This window comes from Caenorhabditis briggsae, assembly GCF_000004555.2.
Source record: "Caenorhabditis briggsae complete genome, chrIII, whole genome shotgun sequence".
NCBI lineage: Eukaryota > Metazoa > Nematoda > Chromadorea > Rhabditida > Rhabditidae > Caenorhabditis > Caenorhabditis briggsae.
Window position 1 is genome coordinate 3,081,553 of NC_013490.2, and position 21,898 is coordinate 3,103,450.

Consider the following 21,898-nt stretch of genomic DNA (forward strand, 5'->3'; position numbering starts at 1 on the left):
AAAATGATCCAAAGCCAATGACCTAGCGTCGGTGTGGCCTAGAAATCCGCATTTTTAGGCCATTTTAACAGAATTTCGAATCAAAAATGACAAATTTTGAAAAAAATATGATGAAACCAAACGAAGGGGGGGGGGGGTCAACAACACCATGGAGACCAGGGGAGGGGACCACCGGAACAAGTGGTCCCAATTCAAATGTCTGCGTCTCTCTCTCTCTCTCGATAGCTCGTCAGGTGACTCAAGGAACTAAAAATCACACAAAAAAAACGAAAAATTGGCTCAACTTCAAAATTTTATTNGAGAGGCACCAAGAAAATTTGATTTTTTTTTTCGCTTCAAATCGTCCTAAAATCGATTTTCCAGCAATCGACAACTTCCACAACCTCCACCACAACGACGACTGCCTCTCCAGATGGCTCAACTACAGTAACCCCAGCAGTTTCCAGCACCACCCCAACACCAGATCAAGTTTTGAATAATGTGAGAATTTTTGGCGTTTTTAGAGGTTTTAGAGAGAAAAAAAAAAGAGAAAATCGAGCAAAAATTACCCGGTGGCCTAGAATTCCGGATTTCTAGGCCACCAACTTTAAAGTTTCAATTTTCGGCAGTAAGGGCTGATTTTTGGCACCTGTTAACGTCAAAAACGGCATTTTTCACCCCCGAAACACCCTAGAACCACTTTCTCCGGTCCAGAAATGCCTAAAAACAAGTTTTGCCACCCATGGCCTAGAATTTTGGGATTTCTAGTCCCCCTTTGAAAATTGGCTGTTTTCAGTGTTTTTGAGCTGATTTTTAGCTGAAATCAACTTTTTTGGCCTATAAAATAGCGAGATATCCCATTTCCGAAGTTGGTGGCCTAGAATTCTGAAAATGTGGGTTTCTAGGCCATCAAAGTCAAATTAACAATTTTCATGAGTTTTGAAGGGGTTTTAAGGGTTTTGGACGTCAAAAATGGCATTTTTGAGGTCGAAAATACCTAGAGATGACAAAATTTTGAATTTTTAGGTGGTGGCCTAGAAATCTGAAATTTTGGGTTTCTAGGCCACGAAAGAAAATTTTCAAAGTTTGCCCATTTCCGAGGTTTCCGGCCACAAAAATGCCGTTTTTGACATGAAAAAGTGTCAAAAATCAGTCCGTACTACCGAAAATTGTAACTTTCGAGTTGGTTACCTAGAAATTTGGATTTCTAGGCCACCAACGACCAAAGTGCCTTTTTATCTCAAATTTTTGCATTTTTCAGCGTTTTTAAGCATCTTAAGCCCTTTTTTTTATCGATTTTCAGTTGACATTTTCCATTTTTTTCAGATCCAATACGCCGATGGATCCCGTCCGAAACAAATCGTGTGGTCCTGTAAGCAGGGGCGTGAAGTTTGCTGTGGAACGGACTGTTGCCCCGCACCACCGGCTCAAAATAATCAAAATTCGGCCGGAAGTCATGGAGGATCCACGGCCGGAACAGTCGCACTCATGTACATGTTTTCACTTTTGGTTCTTTGAATTTCCACGCGAAAATTCGACTTTTAGAGTGATTTTTGAAGGTTTTAGAGGTTAAAAATGGCATTTTTGAGGTCGAAAACCCCTTGGAACCACTTTCTCCGGTCCAGAAATGCCTGTAAACCACTTTTGCCCACCGTGGCCTAGAATTTTGGGATTTCTAGTCCCCTTTCAAAAAATGGCTGGTTTTGATGTTTTTGAGCAGTTTTTCAAACTGAAATAGGTTTTTTAGAGTTTAGAGAAGTTTAAAGTAAAAAAAATTTCAAATTTCTGGGTTTGGTGGCCTAGAAAATTTGGATTTCTAGGCCACCATCTAAAACTTCGAAATTTTTCCGTTTTTTGATGTCTAAAACGCATAAAAATTATATAAATTACTAAAACCCGTGGTTTTTTCATCGGTGGCCTAGAAATCCAAATTTTTGGATTTCTAGGCCATGTTCCAAAAATTCGAAAATTTGTCATTTTTAGGGGTTTCCGACCCCAAAAATGCCATTTTTCGATGTCTAAAAAGCACAAAAATATTCAAAACCCAAAAAAGTCGCTAATTTCAGGTTGATGGCCTAGAAATCCAAATTTTTGGATTTCTAGGCCATGACCTAAAAATTCGAAAATTTGTCATTTTTAGGGGTTTCCGACCCTAAAAGTGCCGTTTTTAATGTTCAAAACTCTTGAAAATCGCTCTGAAAGTCTCAAAATTTGGAAAAATGGTGTCGGATTTCTCAAAAAAATTTAATTTTTCAATTTTCTGAAAAAAAACACACATTCCGTTTTTGTTTCTTTGTCCTTCGTCTTTATCTTAAATCACATTGTCCGTCGTCTGAAATTGCAGCAAAAAAAACGATGATTGTAAATAAATTTGAAATTTTTTCAAAAATTTTTTCTAAATTTCTAAAAATTCAGGAACTACGGAAATGCAGGCCTTCAGGACCAATTTTAATAGTGTTTTTTTGTGTTTTTTTGGTGTTTTTTTCCAGAATTTTCCATCACTTTACTAACCCGCGAAATTTGAAATTTTTTCGAAATTTTCAAATTTTTGAATTCGCGCCGGATCTTTAAAATTCAATTTGCCGATTTTTCACCATTTTTGCATGTGTTCACTAACATTTTCAGACCCCGTCCTAACCGAAAAACAACGAAAAAAAATTTTTTGTTTTGAATTTTTTGAATTCCCGCCAGATCTCTGTAATTCGAGATTTTTGAAAATTTGAAATTTTGCAGCGTCATCCTGATCCTTCTCCTTCTCTGCTGTGGGTGTTGCATTGGAGCGTACTTCTGTTGCCGGTCGATTTTCGATTGTGGGGAGGATAAGCACGATAATCAACAGTATCATGGTGAGAGAATTTGAAATTTTGAATTTAAAATATTTCGGGCGCGAAATTTGAATTTTTGAGAAAAATTCAAAATTAAAAAAAAAAATTTTTCTAATTTTTTTGAATGCATTTTGACTAAAAAAGAAGAAAAAAAATTTGAAAAAAAACATCCGAAAATTCAGGCTCCGCCCACTTTTTTTCTAAAAATTTCGATTTTTGAAAATTTTCAAAATGTTCGAAAAAAAAAATTTTTGAAATTTTTTTCGAAATTTCCAAAATTCAGAAATATGAAAAACATTTTTAAGACATGAATTTCAGCCTCGAAAAATTCTGAAAATTTAGGCTCCGCCCGTTTTTGTGAACTTTGAAAATTTTGAAATTTTAAGAAAAATTCAAGTTTTCGAAAAAAAATTTTTTTTCGAAAATTGTCAAAATCAATAAATTTGAAAAATCGAAAAATTCTAAAAAAATGTTTTTTTGAATTTTTTCAAAAACGTTCTTAAATGATTTTAGATCAATATCGAACTGATTTTCAGCAATTTCAACTAGTTTTTACTAGCTGAAATTGAAAAAAAAAACCCGGAATTTCAAAAAAAAAAAAAATTAATTTTGAAAAAAAAAATTTTTCAAAAATTTCCAAAAATTTTGAAAATTTTTTGAAATTTTTGTTCCAGACGACTACTCTCAACAGCAGAACTATCAAATGCAAAACTATCCGCCACAACAACAACAGGGCTATTATCAGCAGCCACAACATCAGCTGGGCGGTTATCAGCCACAGCAGGGATACCCTCAGGGGTCCAATTACTATCCACCAAATAACTATCCACAACAACCGACTTATTGATTTTCTTGAAAATCCCATTGATTTTTGTATCGATTTAACTGAAAAATTCACAAAATTTGACCCCGAAACATTGATTTTTTGAAAAATTTTTTAAAAGAAAAATTCGAATTTTTTTTGAGAAATTAACACTCAAATAAGCTCAAAATTAGTTTAAAAAATTGATTTGTCTGAAAAGTTTAGCTCAAAAATTCAAAAATTTGAAAAAAAAAATTTTTTTTTCGAATTTTTCAAAATTTTCCCATTTTTTTCATATACCATTTTTTAACCCCCAAATTACGCCCCGCCCCCTTTTTCTTTCCCTAAACTCCGCCCCTTTTTTTGTTGTGTGCCATAGGCTCTGTCTGAAAATTATCTGAAAATTCCAATTTTTCTATATGTGGTACGGGACTTTTTTTTTTGAGCATATAAATTTCACTTTTTGCTTTGAAAAATGAATTTTTTTCAAAAAAGTTTTTTATTCGAAATTTTTGAGGTTTTTCAGAATTTTGGAATTTTTTGGCTGAAATTTCTGAATTTCTGAATTTCTAAATTTCTGAATTTCTGAATTTCTAAATTTCTGAATTTCTGATTTTCTGATTTTCTGAATTTCTGAATTTCTGAATTTCTGAATTTCTGAATATCTGAATTTCTGAATTTCTGAATTTCTAAATTTCTGAATTTCTGATTTTCTGATTTTCTGAATTTCTGAATTTCTGAATTTCTGAATTTCTGAATATCTGAATTTCTGTATTTCTGAATTTCTTAATTTCTGCATTTCTGAGATTCTGAATTTCCAAATTTCTGAATTTCTGAATTTCTGAGTTTCTGAATTTCTAAATTTCTGAATTTCTGAATTTCTAAATTTCTGAATTTCTGAATTTCTAAATTTGTAGAACTTCAAACTTCTTGATTTTCAGATTTTTCTAAAATTTAGATTTTGGAATTTTCCAACTTTGGAAAATCGGAATTCTTCCGAAAATTGGATTTTTTCAAATTCTGAATTTCTAAAAATCTTGGATTTTCAGAATATTCGAGCTTTTTTTAGTTTTTCTCAAATTTCTGAAAATCCCTTTTTGCGAATCTAAAAATTTGGAATTTTAGCAAAATTTTTGAATTTCCGAATTTCTAGGAATTTTTCGGGAAATTTAAAATTCTGCGATTTTTCAGATTTTCTAAAACTTTCGAATCTCGGATTTTTCTCGAATTTTACAGAATTTTCAGAACTTGTGAAAATTTCCGAATTTCAGGTTTTTGAATTTCAAGTTCTGAAATTCCTCAAAAAGCCCACCTAGTTTTGTTTGGTGCCTCACTCGAACGAAAAAAACCTTGTGACGTGGCAAAATATGCGCGAAAATCGTTTTTTTTCTGAAAAGAAAAGAGCCCCCAAAATGTTTGCTCAGAACCCCCACCGACGAGAGGTGTTGAGCCTCTTTTCTCTGCGTCTCTCATTTTTCTATACTCTCTCTCTCTCATTTTTGAAAAAAGAAAACAATACCATATAGTCTAGAGTGTCTGTGTACATACAATGATTTTTGGCCTGAAAATTGAAAAAAAAAGATTTTCAGATGCCCACAAAAATAGCTTAAACTTTTTGGATTTGTCTGAAAATTTCAGACAATCATGAAACAAGGATCGAGCTTCATTTTTGCTGTTAGCAAATTTTTTCTAGCTACTGTAGTTTTTGATTTATCCGCCTTTAAAGTTCTAGGGCCCGCGCTAGAGTAGATGAGGAGAGGGCGACGAGGTAGACCAACATTGAAAGCGCATAACTCGAAAACTACGGTAGCTAGGAAGAAATCGTCAACTACAAAAATATCAAACAAAAAGAGAGCTTTATTTTTGTAGTTAAAGTGTTTTCCCTAGCTACTGTAGTTTTTGAGTTATGCGCCTTTAAAGTTGCGAAACTTGTGTGCGTTGAGGAGGAGGATGTTACGGGGTAGACTAACTTTAAAGGCGCATATCTCAAAAACTACAGTAGCTAAAAAAAGTTGTTCACTAAAAAATTGAAGCTCTATTATTGTTTAGTATTTTCTGAAAATTTCAAACAAATCTGAAGATTTTGAAGTACTTTTTTGAAACAATGAAAAAAATGTTTTTTTTTTGAAAAAAAAATTTTGTTCCTTTCTTTTGGAAAACTTCAAAAATCTAACCACCAACAGAAGGTGTGAAAAGATGAACATTTTGCGGAAATCAATCAAATTGATTGATTTCTGATATCTTTGATTTCGACAGAATGAAAGGAGGAAATCGCCAAATTGATTGATTGGGGAAGAAAAATCGGAGATTTTTCTAAATTTGGAAATTTTTGATAAGAGAGATAACGTGATTTAGATTGATTATTTCCGTTCCAGAGAAGACAAGAATTGAAGAAAAAAGTATTGAAAATACTGAATTTCTGTATTCCTGAATTTCTGAAGTTCTGAATTTCTGCATTTCTGAGATTCTGAATTTCTAAATTTCTGAATTTCTGAATTTCCGAATTTCCGAATTTCTGAATTTCTGAATTTTTGAATTTCTGAATTTGCGAATTTCTGAATTTCTGAATTTCTGAATTTCTGAGTTTCTGAATTTCTGTATTTCTGCTGAATTTCTGAATTTCTGAATTTCTGAATTTCTGAATTTCTGAATTTCTGAATTTCTGAATTTCTGAAATTCTGAATTTCTGAATTTCTGAGTTTCTGAGTTTCTGAATTTCTGTATTTCTGAATTTCTGAATTTCTGAATTTCTGAATTTCTGAATTTCTGAATTTCTGAGTTTCTGAGTTTCTGAATTTCTGAGTTTCTGAGTTTCTGAATTTCTGTATTTCTGAATTTCTGAATTTCTGAATTTCTGAATTTCTGAATTTCTGAATTTCTGAATTTCTGAATTTCTGAATTTCTGAATTTCTGAATTTCTGAATTTCTGAATTTCTGAATTTCTGAATTTCTGAATTTCTGAATTTCTGAATTTCTGAATTTCTGAATTTCTGAATTTCTGAGTTTCTGAGTTTCTGAATTTCTGAGTTTCTGAGTTTCTGAATTTCTGTATTTCTGAATTTCTGAATTTCTGAATTTCTGAATTTCTGAATTTCTGAATTTCTGAAATTCTGAATTTCTGAATTTCTGAGTTTCTGAGTTTCTGAATTTCTGTATTTCTGAATTTCTGAATTTCTGAATTTCTGAATTTCTGAATTTCTGAGTTTCTGAGTTTCTGAATTTCTGAGTTTCTGAGTTTCTGAATTTCTGTATTTCTGAATTTCTGAATTTCTGAATTTCTGAATTTCTGAATTTCTGAATTTCTGAATTTCTGAATTTCTGAATTTCTGAATTTCTGAATTTCTGAATTTCTGAATTTCTGAATTTCTGAATTTCTGAGTTTCTGAATTCCTGGATTTTTGAATTAAACATTTTTTCTAGGATTTGCGTTCAATTTCAATTTCTTCTATCTTATTTTTCCATCTTGTTCCCCCTTGTTTTTCCCATTTTTCCAAAATTTTCAGCACTCGTTTTCTTTTTTTTCTCTTTTTTCTCTGCGTCTCTCTTCCCCTTCTCTATCTCTCTTTTTCCATAAAAAATTGGGAAAAAGAAACAAAAAAGTCTTCTTCTTTTCCATAAATACTCGATGGAAAAGGAAGAAGAAGGATTCAAAAAAAAAGAAGAAAAAACGCATAGAATAGCAATGAGAGAGAAAGGACATTTAAGTATTTTTGCAGTTCTACAGTAACCCGACAGTTTGAAAATCGGTCTTGATTTGTATATCATTTTGTAGCGCTTTTTATGCTCTACATTTTTGTAGTCGATAACGTTTTTCTTGCTACTGTAGTTTTTGAGTTATGCGCCTTTGAAGATTGCGCGCGCGCGCTCACAGCATGAGGAGCGGCAAGGAGAGGTGGAGTGGTGCCCCATTTTTAAAGACGCATAGCTCAAAAACTACTGTAACTAGAAAAAAGGTGCTAACTACAAAAGTATTAAACAAAAATAGAGCTTAACTTTTTTAGTTGACAATTTCACCCTAGCTTCCGTAGTTTTTGAGATATGCGCCTTTAAAAATGGGTTGCCCCTCTCCTCCTGCGGATCCTCAATCTTTAAAGGCGCGTAACTCAAAAACTACAGTAGCTAGAAAAAAGGTGTTAAATAGAAAAATAAATATCTATTCTTTTCTCAGTATTTTCAGCCATTTTCAGACAACCCCATTTTCAACTTGTTGCTATTTTCGCTCCTTTTTTTCAGGTCCCTTGGAATTTTCCAGAGCAAAAAAAAGCAACGAAAAAAAAGTCTCATCTTGTGCTCTCTGTTTTTCTCTGCGTCTCTCAATTTTCAGTTCTCTCTCGCTGCACGCGCAGTTTTCTCGTTCGGAAAGTGGAAAAAAAGGGGGGGGGGCGGAGCGTTTTTTTTTCCAGATAAGAAAAATGAGAGAGAGAGTGGGAGACGCAGAGAAGAAAAAAAAAGAGAATCATGTGAAAAGTTTTCTGCGTCTCTCACTCTCTCTCTCTCTTTGGTCAGTTGACTTTTTTGTGGAAAAATGTGCACCGGAAAATGGGGAAAATCGATTTTTTTTCAGATTTTCAGGTTTTTTTTTCTGGAAAAAGTTTCAGATTCTACAATTTTTTTGTTTTTACGAGAAACTTCTTAGAATTTTTGACATTCTGAAATTTCGAATTTTCAGAATCTCAAAATGTGGGAATGGGCTAGACGAGCCAAAAACTGCTAAGTTTTTTCAATGACCCATATTTTGGAACCAACTGAATCGGATAATGTAAAACTCTAGAAAGTGACATTTCTTGAAATACTGTAGTTTGTCAATGAACAAAGTTACAAGCTATACAGATGTGACAGCGTAGCGCAGACGGTTTCTGGTGTGTATCTTTGTGTATAGACAAGGTACAGCATTCCAATTGGTATCATTTTGTAGTTCTTGAGTTTTTCTATCATATCCAATTTAGTAGATCAATAAATATTGCTTCTATTAGAGCGTAATATTGCTACCTCTGTGGAGTACCTCAGCAAGCGGCTGCAGAAGATACAAAAGTCGTTCCAGCTAAGCTTTGCTAAATGATTTGAAGAGATTTGCTCAGAATATGCTCCAATATGGTTCAATAAAAAGAAGACAATCGACAGCAGCATCAACAAGGCAAACATCAAAAATTATCAGAAATATTGAATGTCAGGAATCCCCAGAAGGTGTAAACTAACTTTGAGCCAATTTATCTCGGTTACTGTAACAGATATCAAAATTTTGTTAACTGATAAAATGTTACTGATATTATGATAAGCATTTTGTTAGTTGATCAGTTTTTGATATCTTTTACAGGAATCAAGATAAATTGGACTAAAGTCGTTAGCCGACATTGTAGCTCTGGAAGCGGCGACTTGCGGATTTTGAGCCCATATATCTCGGTTATTGTAAGAGATATCAAAAAGTGGTCAATTGACAAAATGCATATTATTAAATCAAAAATATTTTGTCAGTTGACTATTTTTTCATATATTTTACAAGAAATGAGATATATGGGCTCAAAGTTGACGGTTTGGGTGCCAATCTGTTAGAGTGGATTACGGTAGATTGGGTTCAGACGGCCTTTAAAAATGTGTGTAATCTGAAAAATTCAAAATAACGGTTTTATTCTAAACATCAAACTCTGGATCCTATGCTTCTGGAAATCCTAGAACCCATTTTGGATCAGAATTCGGAACCAGGCAAAATTTAAACACCATGGTTGACGTCCTAAAAGCTTCTGGAATTATCGGAATCTAGATTCCAAGCTTCTGAAAGATCTAGAATTCATTTTTGGATCAGAATTCGACAGGGGTCAGATGTTCCCAAAATACGGGCTAAAACTTCTATTTCTTTTAGTCCCAAGAGCTTCAGATTCCAGATTCTTAGATTCTGAAATTTCCAGAATCTCTTTAGTATTAGAATTGACGTAAGATGGGTTACAGAAGGCTAGAACATCCATTTTTGCGATCAAGGTATAGATCCTGAGCTTCTGAAGTTTCTAGAATCCATTTTGGATCAGAATTCGCGGTCAGACGGTTCCAAAAAGTGATGAAGATCCATTTTTGAGTTCCTTCAGATTAGAAAAATTGAAATTTCCCAAAATATTCTCCATTTTTTCGGAATTCTGAAAATCCCAATTTTCAAAAAACCCCCAAAAAATCGAAATCTGCTTTCTCTAACCACTCTCTCACTCTCTCTCTCTCCCTCTCCCTTGTTTCCTTCTTGCACCCACACCCATTCAAAATGTCGAGTGTCTGCGCCTCTCTCTCTCTCTCTCTCTCTCTTTTCCAATGCCATCATCATCAACGCATACACAAAACGTCGGGGACAACAATTGGAAGAAAAGAAGAGAGAGGCGAGAGAGTGTACAAAACGAAGAGACGCCAGACATTTTCCAGCTGTTTGCGTCATTGTGGAAATTGAGAACCCAATACCGTAGAGACGTACATTTAATGGTTTTTTTTTTTTTAAACCAACAAATTTGACCATCCTGAGAACCGGTTATCAAAAATGCACACGGAGAGATATAGAGAGACGCAGAGAAAATCGAAGCAAATTTTTAAATGATCGAAAATCATGTGGAGCCAGATTTTCGCATTTTCAGGATCCCAAAAAATGGGTTCAAAATTTTCAGAAAATTTTGAAATTTTCAGACAATACCAAACCAAAATAGAGCTTCATTTTTGTAGTTGGACGTTTTCCTCTAGCTGCCGTAGTTTTTGATCTATGCGCCTTTAAAGATGACTCCTTTTCCTCAAGAGAGGGGAGGGGCATCTTATTTTTAAAGGCGCATATCTCAAAAAGTACAGTAGCTAGGAAAAACTTGTCAACTAGAAAAGTAAAGCGCTATGTTTGTTTAGTATTGTCTGAAATTTTCAGGCAAATCTGAAAATTTTGGATACCATTTCCCGGAATTGGAAAATCGGCAAAAATGATTTTGCGGTTTTTCAGGAATTTTCAGAGAAATCTGGCTATTTTTAGATTCCCAAAAACGTTCACATTTTCAGCATCTTCTGAAAATACAAAACCATACTAAACAAAAATAGAGTTTCATTTTTGTAGTTGACAACTTTTTTCTACCTACCGTACTTTTTGAGTTATGCGCCTTTAAAGATGACTCCTTTAATGTCCCCCAAGAAAGGGGAAAGAGGCATTCTATCTTTAAAGGCGCATAACTCAAAAAGTACGGTAGATAGAAAAAAGTTGTCAACTAGAAAAATAAAGGGCTGGTTTTGTTTAGTATTGTCTCAAATTTTCAGACAATTCCGAAAATCTTGAACACATTTTTTTAAAAAGTCTAAAATTTCTCAATTTTCAGACGCCAACTTTTCCCAATGATCCCAAAAATTTCGCTGGTCCCACCCCTCCCAAAAATCCATATTTTTTGCAAGGACGGCGTATTCAGAAACTTCCAGCTATCATCATTCACTTCCAGACTCCCCTCCTGCTCCATTCCAGACATCACTCCTCTCTCTCTCTCTCCCTCTCTCTCTCTCTCTCTCTCTCTCTCTCTCTCTCTCTCTCTCTCTCTCCCAGCCCGGCGGTACAAATAAACATCCATCAAGGACACCAAAATATGTTTTTCCCCTTCCTTCGACCAGTATCTTTGTCTATGTGTTTTAGGTACTACTACTACATCGCCACGTGATCCTGATTTTTTCAAATTCAGAATTCAAAATTTGTGGTCTATGGATCCTTGATCCTTGGGTGGCAAGGGTTGATTGGAGGAGCAACCAACAAAGAAGATATTTGCACGTGTTGAGAGGGGAGAAGTGGGTGGTTGGGAGAGAGAAGTACCCGGAGAAAATGAAACTTTAAGAGACAAGGATAAGGCCGTCGTCGACCATTTAGACCGCTTGGCCCGGAATAAGCCAGGAGATCACAATACCGTTTTTCCAGGATTTAGGTCCTAGAAAAAGCTTGGGCCGTGGATGGACAGCCGTTGACCAATCAGGCTGTTTGGTCGAAAATGGGCTAGAAGACCACAGGATCGGGAATGTAGAGCCCAGCAAGGCTTAAACCCTATCGTGGCCGCCTTTAACCATTTGGGCCGCTTGGTCGAGAATAAGCAAGAAGAGCATAGTATCGATTTTTCTGGATTTAGGGCAAAGCAAGACTTAGGCTGTGTTTCGACCCGCGGTCTTCTAGCTTATTCTCGATCAAACGGCCTGAGCCTTGCTTGACTCTAAATCCCGAAAAAGCGATCCTAAGCTCTTCTAGCCTGTTCTCGACCAAGCTCGGAGGACGTACCGCGGACTGAACTGTCCCTTTTTCCACCCAGAAACTTCTGGATTGGATTTCTAGACTCCCTGAGCCAACCTATTCAACTTTATCCTAGGATTCAGATGACGACTACTATTACCAAGCTACTCAATCCCCAATTGACCCCCCCCCTTATTTTCTCCTTATTTTGCCTCCCTATTTTGCCACCCAATTTTACATGGGGGCACGTGATCTTTGGATGGCTGTATTGAAAAGAGAAAGAAGAAGAAGAAGAAAACGAAACACACAAAGTCACACGTCTTTCCCTCTCCTTACTCATTACTCAAATTGTGTCTCCTGATCGCCAGAGAGAGTACTATTTATCTATGCATATGTAGTAGACCCATTGTGCACATTCCGAACGGGACAGAGGGGTCAGGTGACGTCATGGATATATAGCAATCAGGAGGGAAGGAAGATGCGGTCTTCGTCTTGCTGTAACATTCTCCCTCTTCTTCTACTTCTCATTCGATTTCGGAGGACGAAGGCAATTGAATAAACAAAATTAGAGAGAGAGAGAGAGAGACCCATGGCCAGAGGTAGATCATATGGTCGCGGAGGAAAGAGAGAAAGTGTGAATGGGGAGATTTAAGAGATTCTTAAAATAGCCTCCCCTCCTCTGGAGTTTTGACGAAGAATGGAAATTTTGAGCCAATTTTGAGAGTCCCAAAAAAGTGGTTCCAAAATTTTCAGATTTTTTTCTGAAATTTGCCAAGAACACCAAACAAAAATAGACTTTCATTTTTGTAGTTGACAACCTTTTTCCTAGCTACCGTAGTTTTTGAGATATGCGTCTTTAAAGATGAGATTCCTTTGTTGTCGCCCTAACAGTTGGGGAAGGGTGTCGGCATTTTTAAGGCGCATATCTCGAAAACTACGGTAGGTAGGAGGAAAATGTCAACTAGAAAAATGAAGCGCTATTCTTGTTTAGTATTTTCTTGAAGTTTCAGACAAATCTGATAATTTTGACCCACTTTTTTTCCGGAATCTGAAAGTTCCACCGACGGATGGAGTCTAGAGAATTTCAGAAATTCTAGAAAGTTGTCTGCTGAGGCACAGTATAGCTTGTGAGGCTTCTAGAAATCCAGAATCTGAAACTCTGAGGATCGTAAAAATAAATTTTGTAGTTCTTTTTTTGGTGTCAGGATCTAGATTCAGAAGAATTTCAAAAATGGATCTTCATCACTTTTTGGAACCATCTGACCTCGAATTCTGATCCAAAATGGATTCTAGAAACTTCAGAAGCTCAGGATCTATACCATGACCGCAAAAATGGATGTTCTTCTGTAATCCATCTTACGTCAATTCTAATACTTAAGAGATTCTGGAATTTCCAGAATCTTAGAACGTGGAGTATGAAGCTTTTGGGACTACAAAAATGGATTTTCTAGCCATTTTTTTGAATTTTTGAAGCCCGCCTGGCTGGCATCGATTCTAGTCCAAAATGAATTCTAGCGGTGCCATGATCTTAGGACCTAGATTCTGTTCTCCTAGATCATCCTTTGGATTCTGAATTTCCAGGGCTTCAAGACCATCTAGACCGAATATACCGTAATCCCCGCTGATAGAGTGAAACCCGAATCATCAACTTTGAGCCCATATATCTCATTTCCTGCAAAATATATCAAAAAATGGTCCGATAACAAAATGTTGCTGATATGATAAGCATTTTATCTGTTGATTACTTTTTCATATCTTTCACAGGAACCAAGATAAATGGGCTCAAAGTTGACCCCCCAAAAATACGTGATTTTTGAGTCAAAAAATCAGCAAAAATGAAATAAAAACTTTCACTTTCCTCCGCCTCCACCCGATAAGATACTAACTTGTAGTCTTCTTTTTTCTTCAAAACTGTGTTCGTGCCCTATAACAGGAACATCAACAACCAAAAGTTTAACTTTTTCTCTATTCTACGAAACGAACCAAACAAATTTCGACTAGATGTCTATCGGATTGGGCAGAGAGGAGAGAGATTGGCATCTAAAGTACACCAACTTGCAAAAAATATTAAAAGTGATGGACAGAAGAATTGGAAAAACCGCAAAATTCGGAATTGGGATTGGCAGGAGGGTCAGAAGATAAGGAGATTGACAGGCCGAAAGCTAGTGGACAGTTTGTACCTAAAGATAAGTTGATCAGAGTTGATTAGACGAATCAAAAGATTCTAGATCGCACTTGGTAGATTTCAAAGAGATTTAGAAGATTGGAATGCCAAAAATGACTGATTTGGAAGCTCCAGAAAATTCAGTGAGCCTCGGATAGCTACAGGAAGCTCCAGGAAGCTTCAGAAAGCGCCAGAAAGCTCTGTAAAGCGCGAGAGAGCTTCAGAAAACCTCGGAAAGCTCCAGAAAGATTCAGAAAGCTCTAGAAAGCCTTACCATGCTTCGGAGCTTGAGAAGAATCTGCAGGAAGCGCTTCAAAGCTTTAAAATGCTTCATAAAGATTTAGAATGCTTCAGAAAGCTCTAGAAGAAGCTCCAAGAAGCTTCAGAAAGCTCTAGAAAGCTCCATGAAGCGTCAGAAGAACCTCATGGGCTTCAGAAGAAGCTTCAGAAAGCTCTAGAAGACTCCAGAAGGCTGCACAGAGCGTCAGGAAGCTTCTGGAAGCCTCAGAAAGATTCAGAGCTCCAGAAAGCTCCAGGAAGCGTCAGAAGAACCTCATGGGCTTCAGAAAAAGTTTTAGAGAGCTTCAGAAAGCTCTAGAAGACTCCAGAAGGCTGCACAGAGCGTCAGGAAGCTTCTGGAAGCCTCAGAAAGATTCAGAGCTCCAGAAAGCTCCAGGAAGCGTCAGAAGAACCTCAGAGCTTCAGAGAGCTTCAAAGTTGCAGAAAAAGTTTCCGAGATTCAGAAGTCAAGACTACTAGAAATTCTGGACTTTTCAAGGTTTTCTGGATAAGGAAAGTTTCTAGAAACTTAAAGAAGCTCTCCATATCTATGATAGAACCCAGAACCTTCCAGAAAGCGTTTCCAGGGAACTTCAGAACGCTTTAGAGAGCTTCAGAGCTTCAGAAGAAGCCTCAGGAAGTCCCGACTTTTATAAGATTCTTAGATTAGCAAATTTTTAGAAACTTCTAGAACATCCAAGCTCTCCATAGGATCCCGGAACCTTCCAATGACTCTCCCATCCCTGTATTCTGAACTTTGATTTTCATCCACTTGCTTCTTTTTTGCTTCCCATTTTCCAAACTGGCTGTGCCTTTTTCTAGGGGTCCTTGGGTCTCTCGTTTTATTATTAGTTGGGGGGCTACTGCTTCCTCTGCTTCTTTCCGTGTTTGTGTGAGTGTATTTCGTTCCAACACTCACACAAAACACTCACAGCCAGCAGCAGCAGCAGCAGAGGCGTCCCCACGTCCTCCTCCTCCATCCCTCCGCCGCACAGAATATTCCATGCTTCAACACAGCAAAAGAGACACAGAGAATCTGATCTCTCTTCATTTTCAACACTATTTCGTCGAGTAGCGCGCTCGCTCGCGCGCAGCGGGCGAAAACAGGCGGTTGGCCGAGATGGAAAAAAGAGGGAAGAGAGACGCAGAGAGAAAAGACCTCCCCAAAATTATTGACCTGCTGACTGGATATGGAAAATGGGCGAGAGAGGGATTTGACTTTTTTTTAGTCGTGGAAAAGAAGTTCGGACCAAAGATCCAGGGATTAGCTGGAATTGGCCAGGGATCTGGACTGAACATAGAGTCGATAGACCGGAAATTCAATAGTTCAAGTCCCAAAAACAGCGATGTTTCAGCGGAAGTCGAGTTTTCAAGTTTGAAACATGAAAATTGGAAATTTTGGAAATTTTGGAAGTTTGGAGTCACCAAAGACCGAGATCCATTGGATTTTGTTTCCAAAAATGCCCAATTCTCGGATAATACTATTCTAGACCACTCCAGTTGTCAAACCCGTCCGGAAACCGGCTGGAATCAAATTCGAAGTCCTGAAGACCCGAATCTCTTGAATTTTGGCTCGAAAAGTCCGATTCACGGCCAAAACTCTTCTGGACAATTCCAAACTTCAAAAAACCCCCATTTTTTGTCGCTAAAACACTCTGGAAATTGACTAAACAAGACCCGAATCTGCCTTCTGATCTCATTGAAGGTTCAAATTTCCGAGCTTCAAAAGACCCGAATCTCAAGGTATTTGGCTCCAAAAAGACCCTTCCAGACAAGTACAGGGTCCCCAAAAAACCCTCTGAGAACTAGTTGAAACCAAGTGTTAAAGTCCTTAAGCTTTAATAAGACCCAAAACACGAGGATGTTGGCCATAACAAGACCCAATTCTTAGCCAAGATCCTTCTAGATACTTCTAGATCGTTTTAGGTTCCAAAAACCCTTCGGAAAACGACTAGAACCGAATTTTGAACCTTTCAGCTCTAAAAAGGTCCAAATCTGCCCCCCCCCTTTTTTTTGGCTCCAAAAAGCTCCCGAAACCCTTTTCGACCTTTCTAGACGCTCCAAAACCGTCTGATCGAATGCCGAGCATTGAGCTGCTCCAGATCCCTTCTAACCCTGCTTTCCAGCTCTTTACCCTTGTAGAAACGTTATTTTTAAATCTGCCACACCCCACCAGAGCCCCTCAATTGTTTCAAAAAAAAATCTATCTTTCGGACAGAAGAAAATATTATTATGTTTTTTTCTATTCGATTACGATTTCTCACTCTGCTAAACAATCACTCTGTGTGTGTGTTCGTTATCACTACCATAAAGGCACATTTTGTGTTTCACAAAACAAAAAAAAGAGGGAACCCGTGAGCGCTAGGAACATAACAACTTCCTTTTTGGAAAAAGAGTATAATGGAGATGCGAAAGCACTGAACTGAAAAATTCTCCCCTTTCCCGGATGGATCGATCCATTTTGTCCCGTTTTTTACAACAAATAATAGTTTTTTTTGTTTAAAATACGGACAACGACACATAGGTGAATCATCTCTTTCAGGTTAGGAGGACTGTGCAAAAGATAGTAAAAAATTTCAGAATTGGTCGAAAATTTGTAATTGCACTCAGAAAACAAATGTGTGGGAGGATGGGACGGAGAACACAAATTGAATTACTTGGCTAGGTTTTTTCAGAGAAAAAGAAGCAATTTTTGTTTTTGAGGAGAAAGTGCAAATGCATTTTTTTTCAGAAAAAAAAACAAGAAAATCTATTTTCAGCCCATTTTTAGCCCGATTTCAGGAGGAAAATGCCCAATTTTCATTTAGTTTTGTGCCTAATGTCAGGGATATTTTGCTGGAAAAAGGCTTCAAAATCGATAATATGTCAAAGAGGGATATACTTCCAGAATTTTTCGCTAAAAAATGGGTTTTTCTCGATTCGACCCCTCATAAATTACAGAAAATTCCAATTTTAAGCGTTCAAATCCCGCTTCAGGGCTTATTTTTTTTAATGGAAAACAGCTTAAAGCCAATTTCCCGTCATTTTTCTCTTCAGAAACTAAAAATATGGCAAATTTACGATTCAAACGATATTTGTAACCTAAAAATACCGCTGAGAGCCTAGAAAACTCAGATTATCCAGAGAAATTCGGCAAAAATCAATTTTTACGACTTTTATCCTGAAAATCCCTTTATTTTATGCTTAAACTCCAATTAGAAAGCCCTGGCGACCCGAATTTCCCAGAAAAACCGATAAAAATTCATAAATTTCCGATTTTTTTGATTCCGGCTATTTTTCAAGAATTTTCAAATTCTTTAAATGAATTCTTGCTTAAAATTCCCCATTTTATGCCGAAATTCCGATAAAAAGGTCTAGCGTCCTAGAAAATCAGAGAAAATTCATTAATTTTTGATTTTTCACGTTTTTCAATATTTTTTCCAGGATTTTCGAGAGATTTTAGGCATTCAGAGATGAAGATGTGTTAGTGGTGATAGGGATGTGAATTTCAGACAAATTTCAGATAATTTTCCAGCAATTTTCCAGAGAAATCGAGGAATCCACCGAAAAGAACTGACAAATGGACGGGCGTCGAGGGGTGGATTTTCGAAATTTCGAAAACTGACTGCTGAAATTTGTGTTTATATTCGAAGTGTTACTGGCTCTTTGCACTTCCTGGTGATGTAAAAATCCTAAACCTCGAACCGGGGTAAGAAAGTCTAACAAGGAGAACAAACGTGGTGCGCGCTCTCAGTCAACAGTGGGCGGCGTCGCGTGTGCGTAAACACCCGCGCGTCGCGGTCGCGCGTAGTATAAAAGGCGGCGCGGTTCAGTTCATTCTTCTCTAGTTTGCAGTGGATCTGTCACACAGGCGGGTGCACTGAACAACACACAGCGAGAGAGCGCGCGTGTCTATATAGACGCAGAGTTTCGTTTAGACACAACGACAAGAGTGCTCGTATTACGGTAGAATCCGAAGTATAAAAAAGCACAGAAGGGCGTTCTTCGGGGTTCTTCTCTGTCTTCTTCTACACAGTCTTCGTGTTCATCATTCTGTCTTTTTATTTTTGCCTTGAAATGGCTGCTGAATCTTCTTCTGATAACTTCGAGCTATCTGCTAGATCGGTGTCTGACGGCGAGTCGGATGGCGAACGACGTCTTCGTAGAAGCCGTCGAAAGCGTGGCGGTCGTTACCGGCCGTATTCGCCAGACGCCGAGCAGAAAGTCGATAAGAAGAACAGAAAAGCTGATAAGCAAGACAGGTAGGTAGTTTTTTCTCTGGATTTTTCCGCTTCGTTGGCTTTTTAGAATCCGAAAAATTCAAAATTTTCGGCCTATAAAATAATTTCTCCTAGTTTTGGTCCATTTTCAGATACGGTATGGCGCCACCCAACTCCACCCAGTTCCTTCTAGATGATCGTGAAGCGAGAGCCGACGCTGAGTACGAGGTTAGCGACAACGACTTCTACTTCTTCCAGCGGGAATTTCAGATTTTTCAAAATTTCAGAAAATCGATAAAAATTTTGAAAAAAAAATTTTTTTTCGAAAATTTTGAAATTTTTCAAAATCCTTCAAAATTACTGTAAATCAATCTAGACCTATTTTGAGCCCTGTATGCCCGAAAAATCTGAAAAAGGTCCAAAACAACCGGCAAAAGTCGACGAAAATCTGATTTTTCCGATGTTTCTCTGCGTCTCTTCGTCTCACCCTCTCTAAAAGGGGGCGGAGTTTCGGGAGAAGAGGCGCGCGCGCCCAGCTCATGTGACCAGAAAATTGGAATTTTTGGATTTTTTGAGAAACGTGGCATTTTTGGGTCCCGCCGCGAAAACTACAGTAATCAATTTTCAGTGAATTTTCGAGGAAACGCACTTTTCGAGCCAAAAAAAAACACCGAAAAATGTCAGTTTTTAACTGAAAAACGGGAAAATTGGCGGTGGCCTAGAAATCCAAAAAAATCGGCCACCGGATTTTTTTTTCAGAATTTCAGCCATTTTTTTGAGTTTTTGGGTCCCGCCGCGCAGACTACAGTACCTCTTTTTCAGTCATTTTCCGAGACAATACTCGTTCTGAGTTGAAAAAACGCCGAAAATGACACTTTTAATCCCTAATTTCGTCAAAATTGGCGGTGGCCTAGAAAACCGAATAGTTCGGCCACCCATTTTTTTTTCAAAATTTCGGTTTTTTTTTTTCGAAAAATCGATTTTTCAGCATTCTCTGAGCTGTTTAGTCGTATTTTGTGCCAAAAAAAAAACCGAAAATGCCATTTTTAGCTGAAAACTGAAAAAATTGGTGGTGGCCTAGAAATCCAAAAAGTCGGCCACCGTATTTTTTCTCAGTTTTCATCGAAAAACGCGATTTTTCAAGGTTTCCGGGCTCAAATTTCGTCTTTTAAACTGATTTTCGTCTGAAAATCCCCCTGAAAACGGGTTTAGGCTCCAAAAATGCCCAAAAATTGTAAAAAGTTCGAAAAAATTTTTTTTGCAGATCGAGCAAAAATTCGAGGCATCGGAACGCCGACGTGTCCGCACCATGTCCGGATCCTATGACCACATGCGTCCAGCGTACTGGTGTACTGTAGAACCGGCGACAACGACTACGGTAGCTTTAGAAGACCATGAAGACGTGGAATCGGTGTCGACAAGCTGCTGTTCGGATGAATCGGAAGCCGCCGCCGATAGGGAAATGGAGCGGGAATTCGAGTCGGATTATCAGGCGTCGAAGCGGGAGAGAATTCAGAGTATGACGAAATCTCAGGTTTGTGTTGGAATTTTCAGGAAAATAAACGATTTTAGCGAGTTTTCGGGTTTTTTTAAATGGATTTTGAGGCTTGAAACGCGAAATTTGGACCTGGAAACCTTGAAAAATCGACTTTTTCGATGGAAAATGGCCAAAAACCGATGAAAAATGAGAAAAAATCCGGTGGCCGAACTTTTCGGATTTCTAGGCCACCGTCAAAATTCGAGGTTTTCGGGTTTTTTAGGCACGTAGCAAGAATAATAGAGTCAAGAAACCCTGCAAATTCGATTTTCTAGAGGAAAATGCAAGAAATCCGGTGGCCGAACTTTTTGGATTTCTAGGCCACCTTCATTTTCAAGGTTTTTTCGCTCAAAATGGTATTTTTCGGCGTTCTAGACTTATAAAAAGGCCAGGAAACATTGAAAAATAGTATTTTCGGTGAAAAATGACCGAAAATTGAGGTGGCCTAACTTTTTGGATTTCTAGGCCACCGTAAATTTTTTCGGTTTTTTGGCTCAAAAACGCATTGTTTCGGGGGTTTTTTGGCGCTGAAAATCCATGAAGATGACAGGAAACCTCGAAAAACCGAATTTCCAGGAAATTTGAGAAAAAATTCGGTGGCCGAACTTTTTTGGATTTCTAGGCCATCGCATTCCTCGCTATTTTTCCTTGTTTTTTAACCTCAAAATCCATGGAAATTTGCTCAGATTTTCTAAGGATTACGGTAGAATTTACTGGATTTTCAGCCGACAATTTCAAAAATTCTACCGTATTCCTTGTTTTTTAAATCTCAAAAAATCAAAAAAATAAAATTGGGTCAGGTAAGTTCTAAAGGTTTCAAAAAATCTGAAATTAATGCCACAAGAATTCATTGTTCGATTCATTATAGAGTCTGTGTGATGACGTGGAGAGAGGTCGGGAGACAAACAGACACACAGACAGACGTCCCTTCAAGAGACGAGAGAGAGAGAGACAACTTCAGAATTCAGACGGCGTGCTCATCTTCTACCCAAATTATTGATTTTTCCATCCGCGTAGCTAATTTAAGATCTGACATAGCACGCTCTCCTTAATTTTTTTCCCTTTTTTTCTCTCATTTTCTTGAATTTCCCGCTCTCAATTTCTCTTCAAACGCGCTCCATCGCACATTACATACAGAAAGATCCCCGAAAAATGAGATGAAGCGCGTTTACTCCGTCTATTTATGAAGCTCCACCCCCCTTTTTACAAAAATTCGATTTTCAAATTTTTCAGCTCGCCGCCGAACTGCTGGAGCGAGATCAGGACACGCAGGAGCTGACCCGCGAGCTTGGGACCAAAGAATCGGAGAATCGACATCTTCGGAAGCTCCTCACGGCACATGGAATATCTCCAGATGAGCCGGTGACGTCATCAACGACGGCGTTACAGTTGAATGCGGTTTCGGCGTCGAAATCGCCGGTTATCGCGAACTAAATCTTTGAAAAAATGATTTTTTTTGTGTAGTTTTTTGACCCATTTTTCGATTTTTCCCGTGAATTTTGACCCTTGGAGATGCTCAAAAATGTGCGGATTTTCTGTCGAATTTTGAGCTAAAAATCGATTTTTCGAAGTTTTCGGATTTTTCGAAAAATCCGCACATTTTTCAAATTTTCTACCCTTCCTACCCGATTTGTACAAATTTCTCTTTAAAAAAAAATTCAAATTCGCTCTACTGGACTTTGTTTTTTGAAAATTCGAAAATTCTGATTTTTGAGTTCACTGGAGCGAATTTGCAATTTTTTAAACTATTTCCTTTTTTTAAAAATGCAAATTCGCTCTACTGGACCCTTTTTTGCGAAATTTCAAAAAGCAATTTTTTAAAGAGTTCACTGGAGCGAATTTGCATTTTTTTGGCTAAAAAATTTTTTCATGTTTTTTCGATTTTTTTTGCTATTTTTTCCCGATTTCCC

General features: G+C 37.4%; 2 protein-coding genes across 2 annotated transcripts in view; both read left to right on the top strand.

The window, feature by feature from the left end:
- The window catches only part of Cbr-pqn-83, a gene marked incomplete at both ends in the record, with an annotated part of 6,223 nt that extends 2,572 nt beyond the window's left edge, over positions 1 to 3,651 (top strand). Inside the window, 4 exons of the mRNA XM_002648066.1 lie at positions 364 to 480; positions 1,306 to 1,469; positions 2,713 to 2,825; positions 3,479 to 3,651. Coding sequence (XP_002648112.1) covers positions 364 to 480; positions 1,306 to 1,469; positions 2,713 to 2,825; positions 3,479 to 3,651 — 567 coding nt within the window. The remainder of the gene's footprint in view (positions 1 to 363; positions 481 to 1,305; positions 1,470 to 2,712; positions 2,826 to 3,478) is intronic.
- A 14,657-nt stretch (positions 3,652 to 18,308) lies between these two features.
- CBG24164 lies at positions 18,309 to 21,422 on the top strand (the record flags this gene model as incomplete). Its single annotated transcript, XM_002648067.1, has 4 exons — positions 18,309 to 18,493; positions 18,604 to 18,679; positions 19,716 to 19,985; positions 21,222 to 21,422. The coding sequence occupies 4 exons, from the start codon at positions 18,309 to 18,311 to the stop codon at positions 21,420 to 21,422; spliced, it is 732 nt and encodes a 243-aa protein (XP_002648113.1).
- Positions 21,423 to 21,898: the final 476 nt, after the last annotated feature.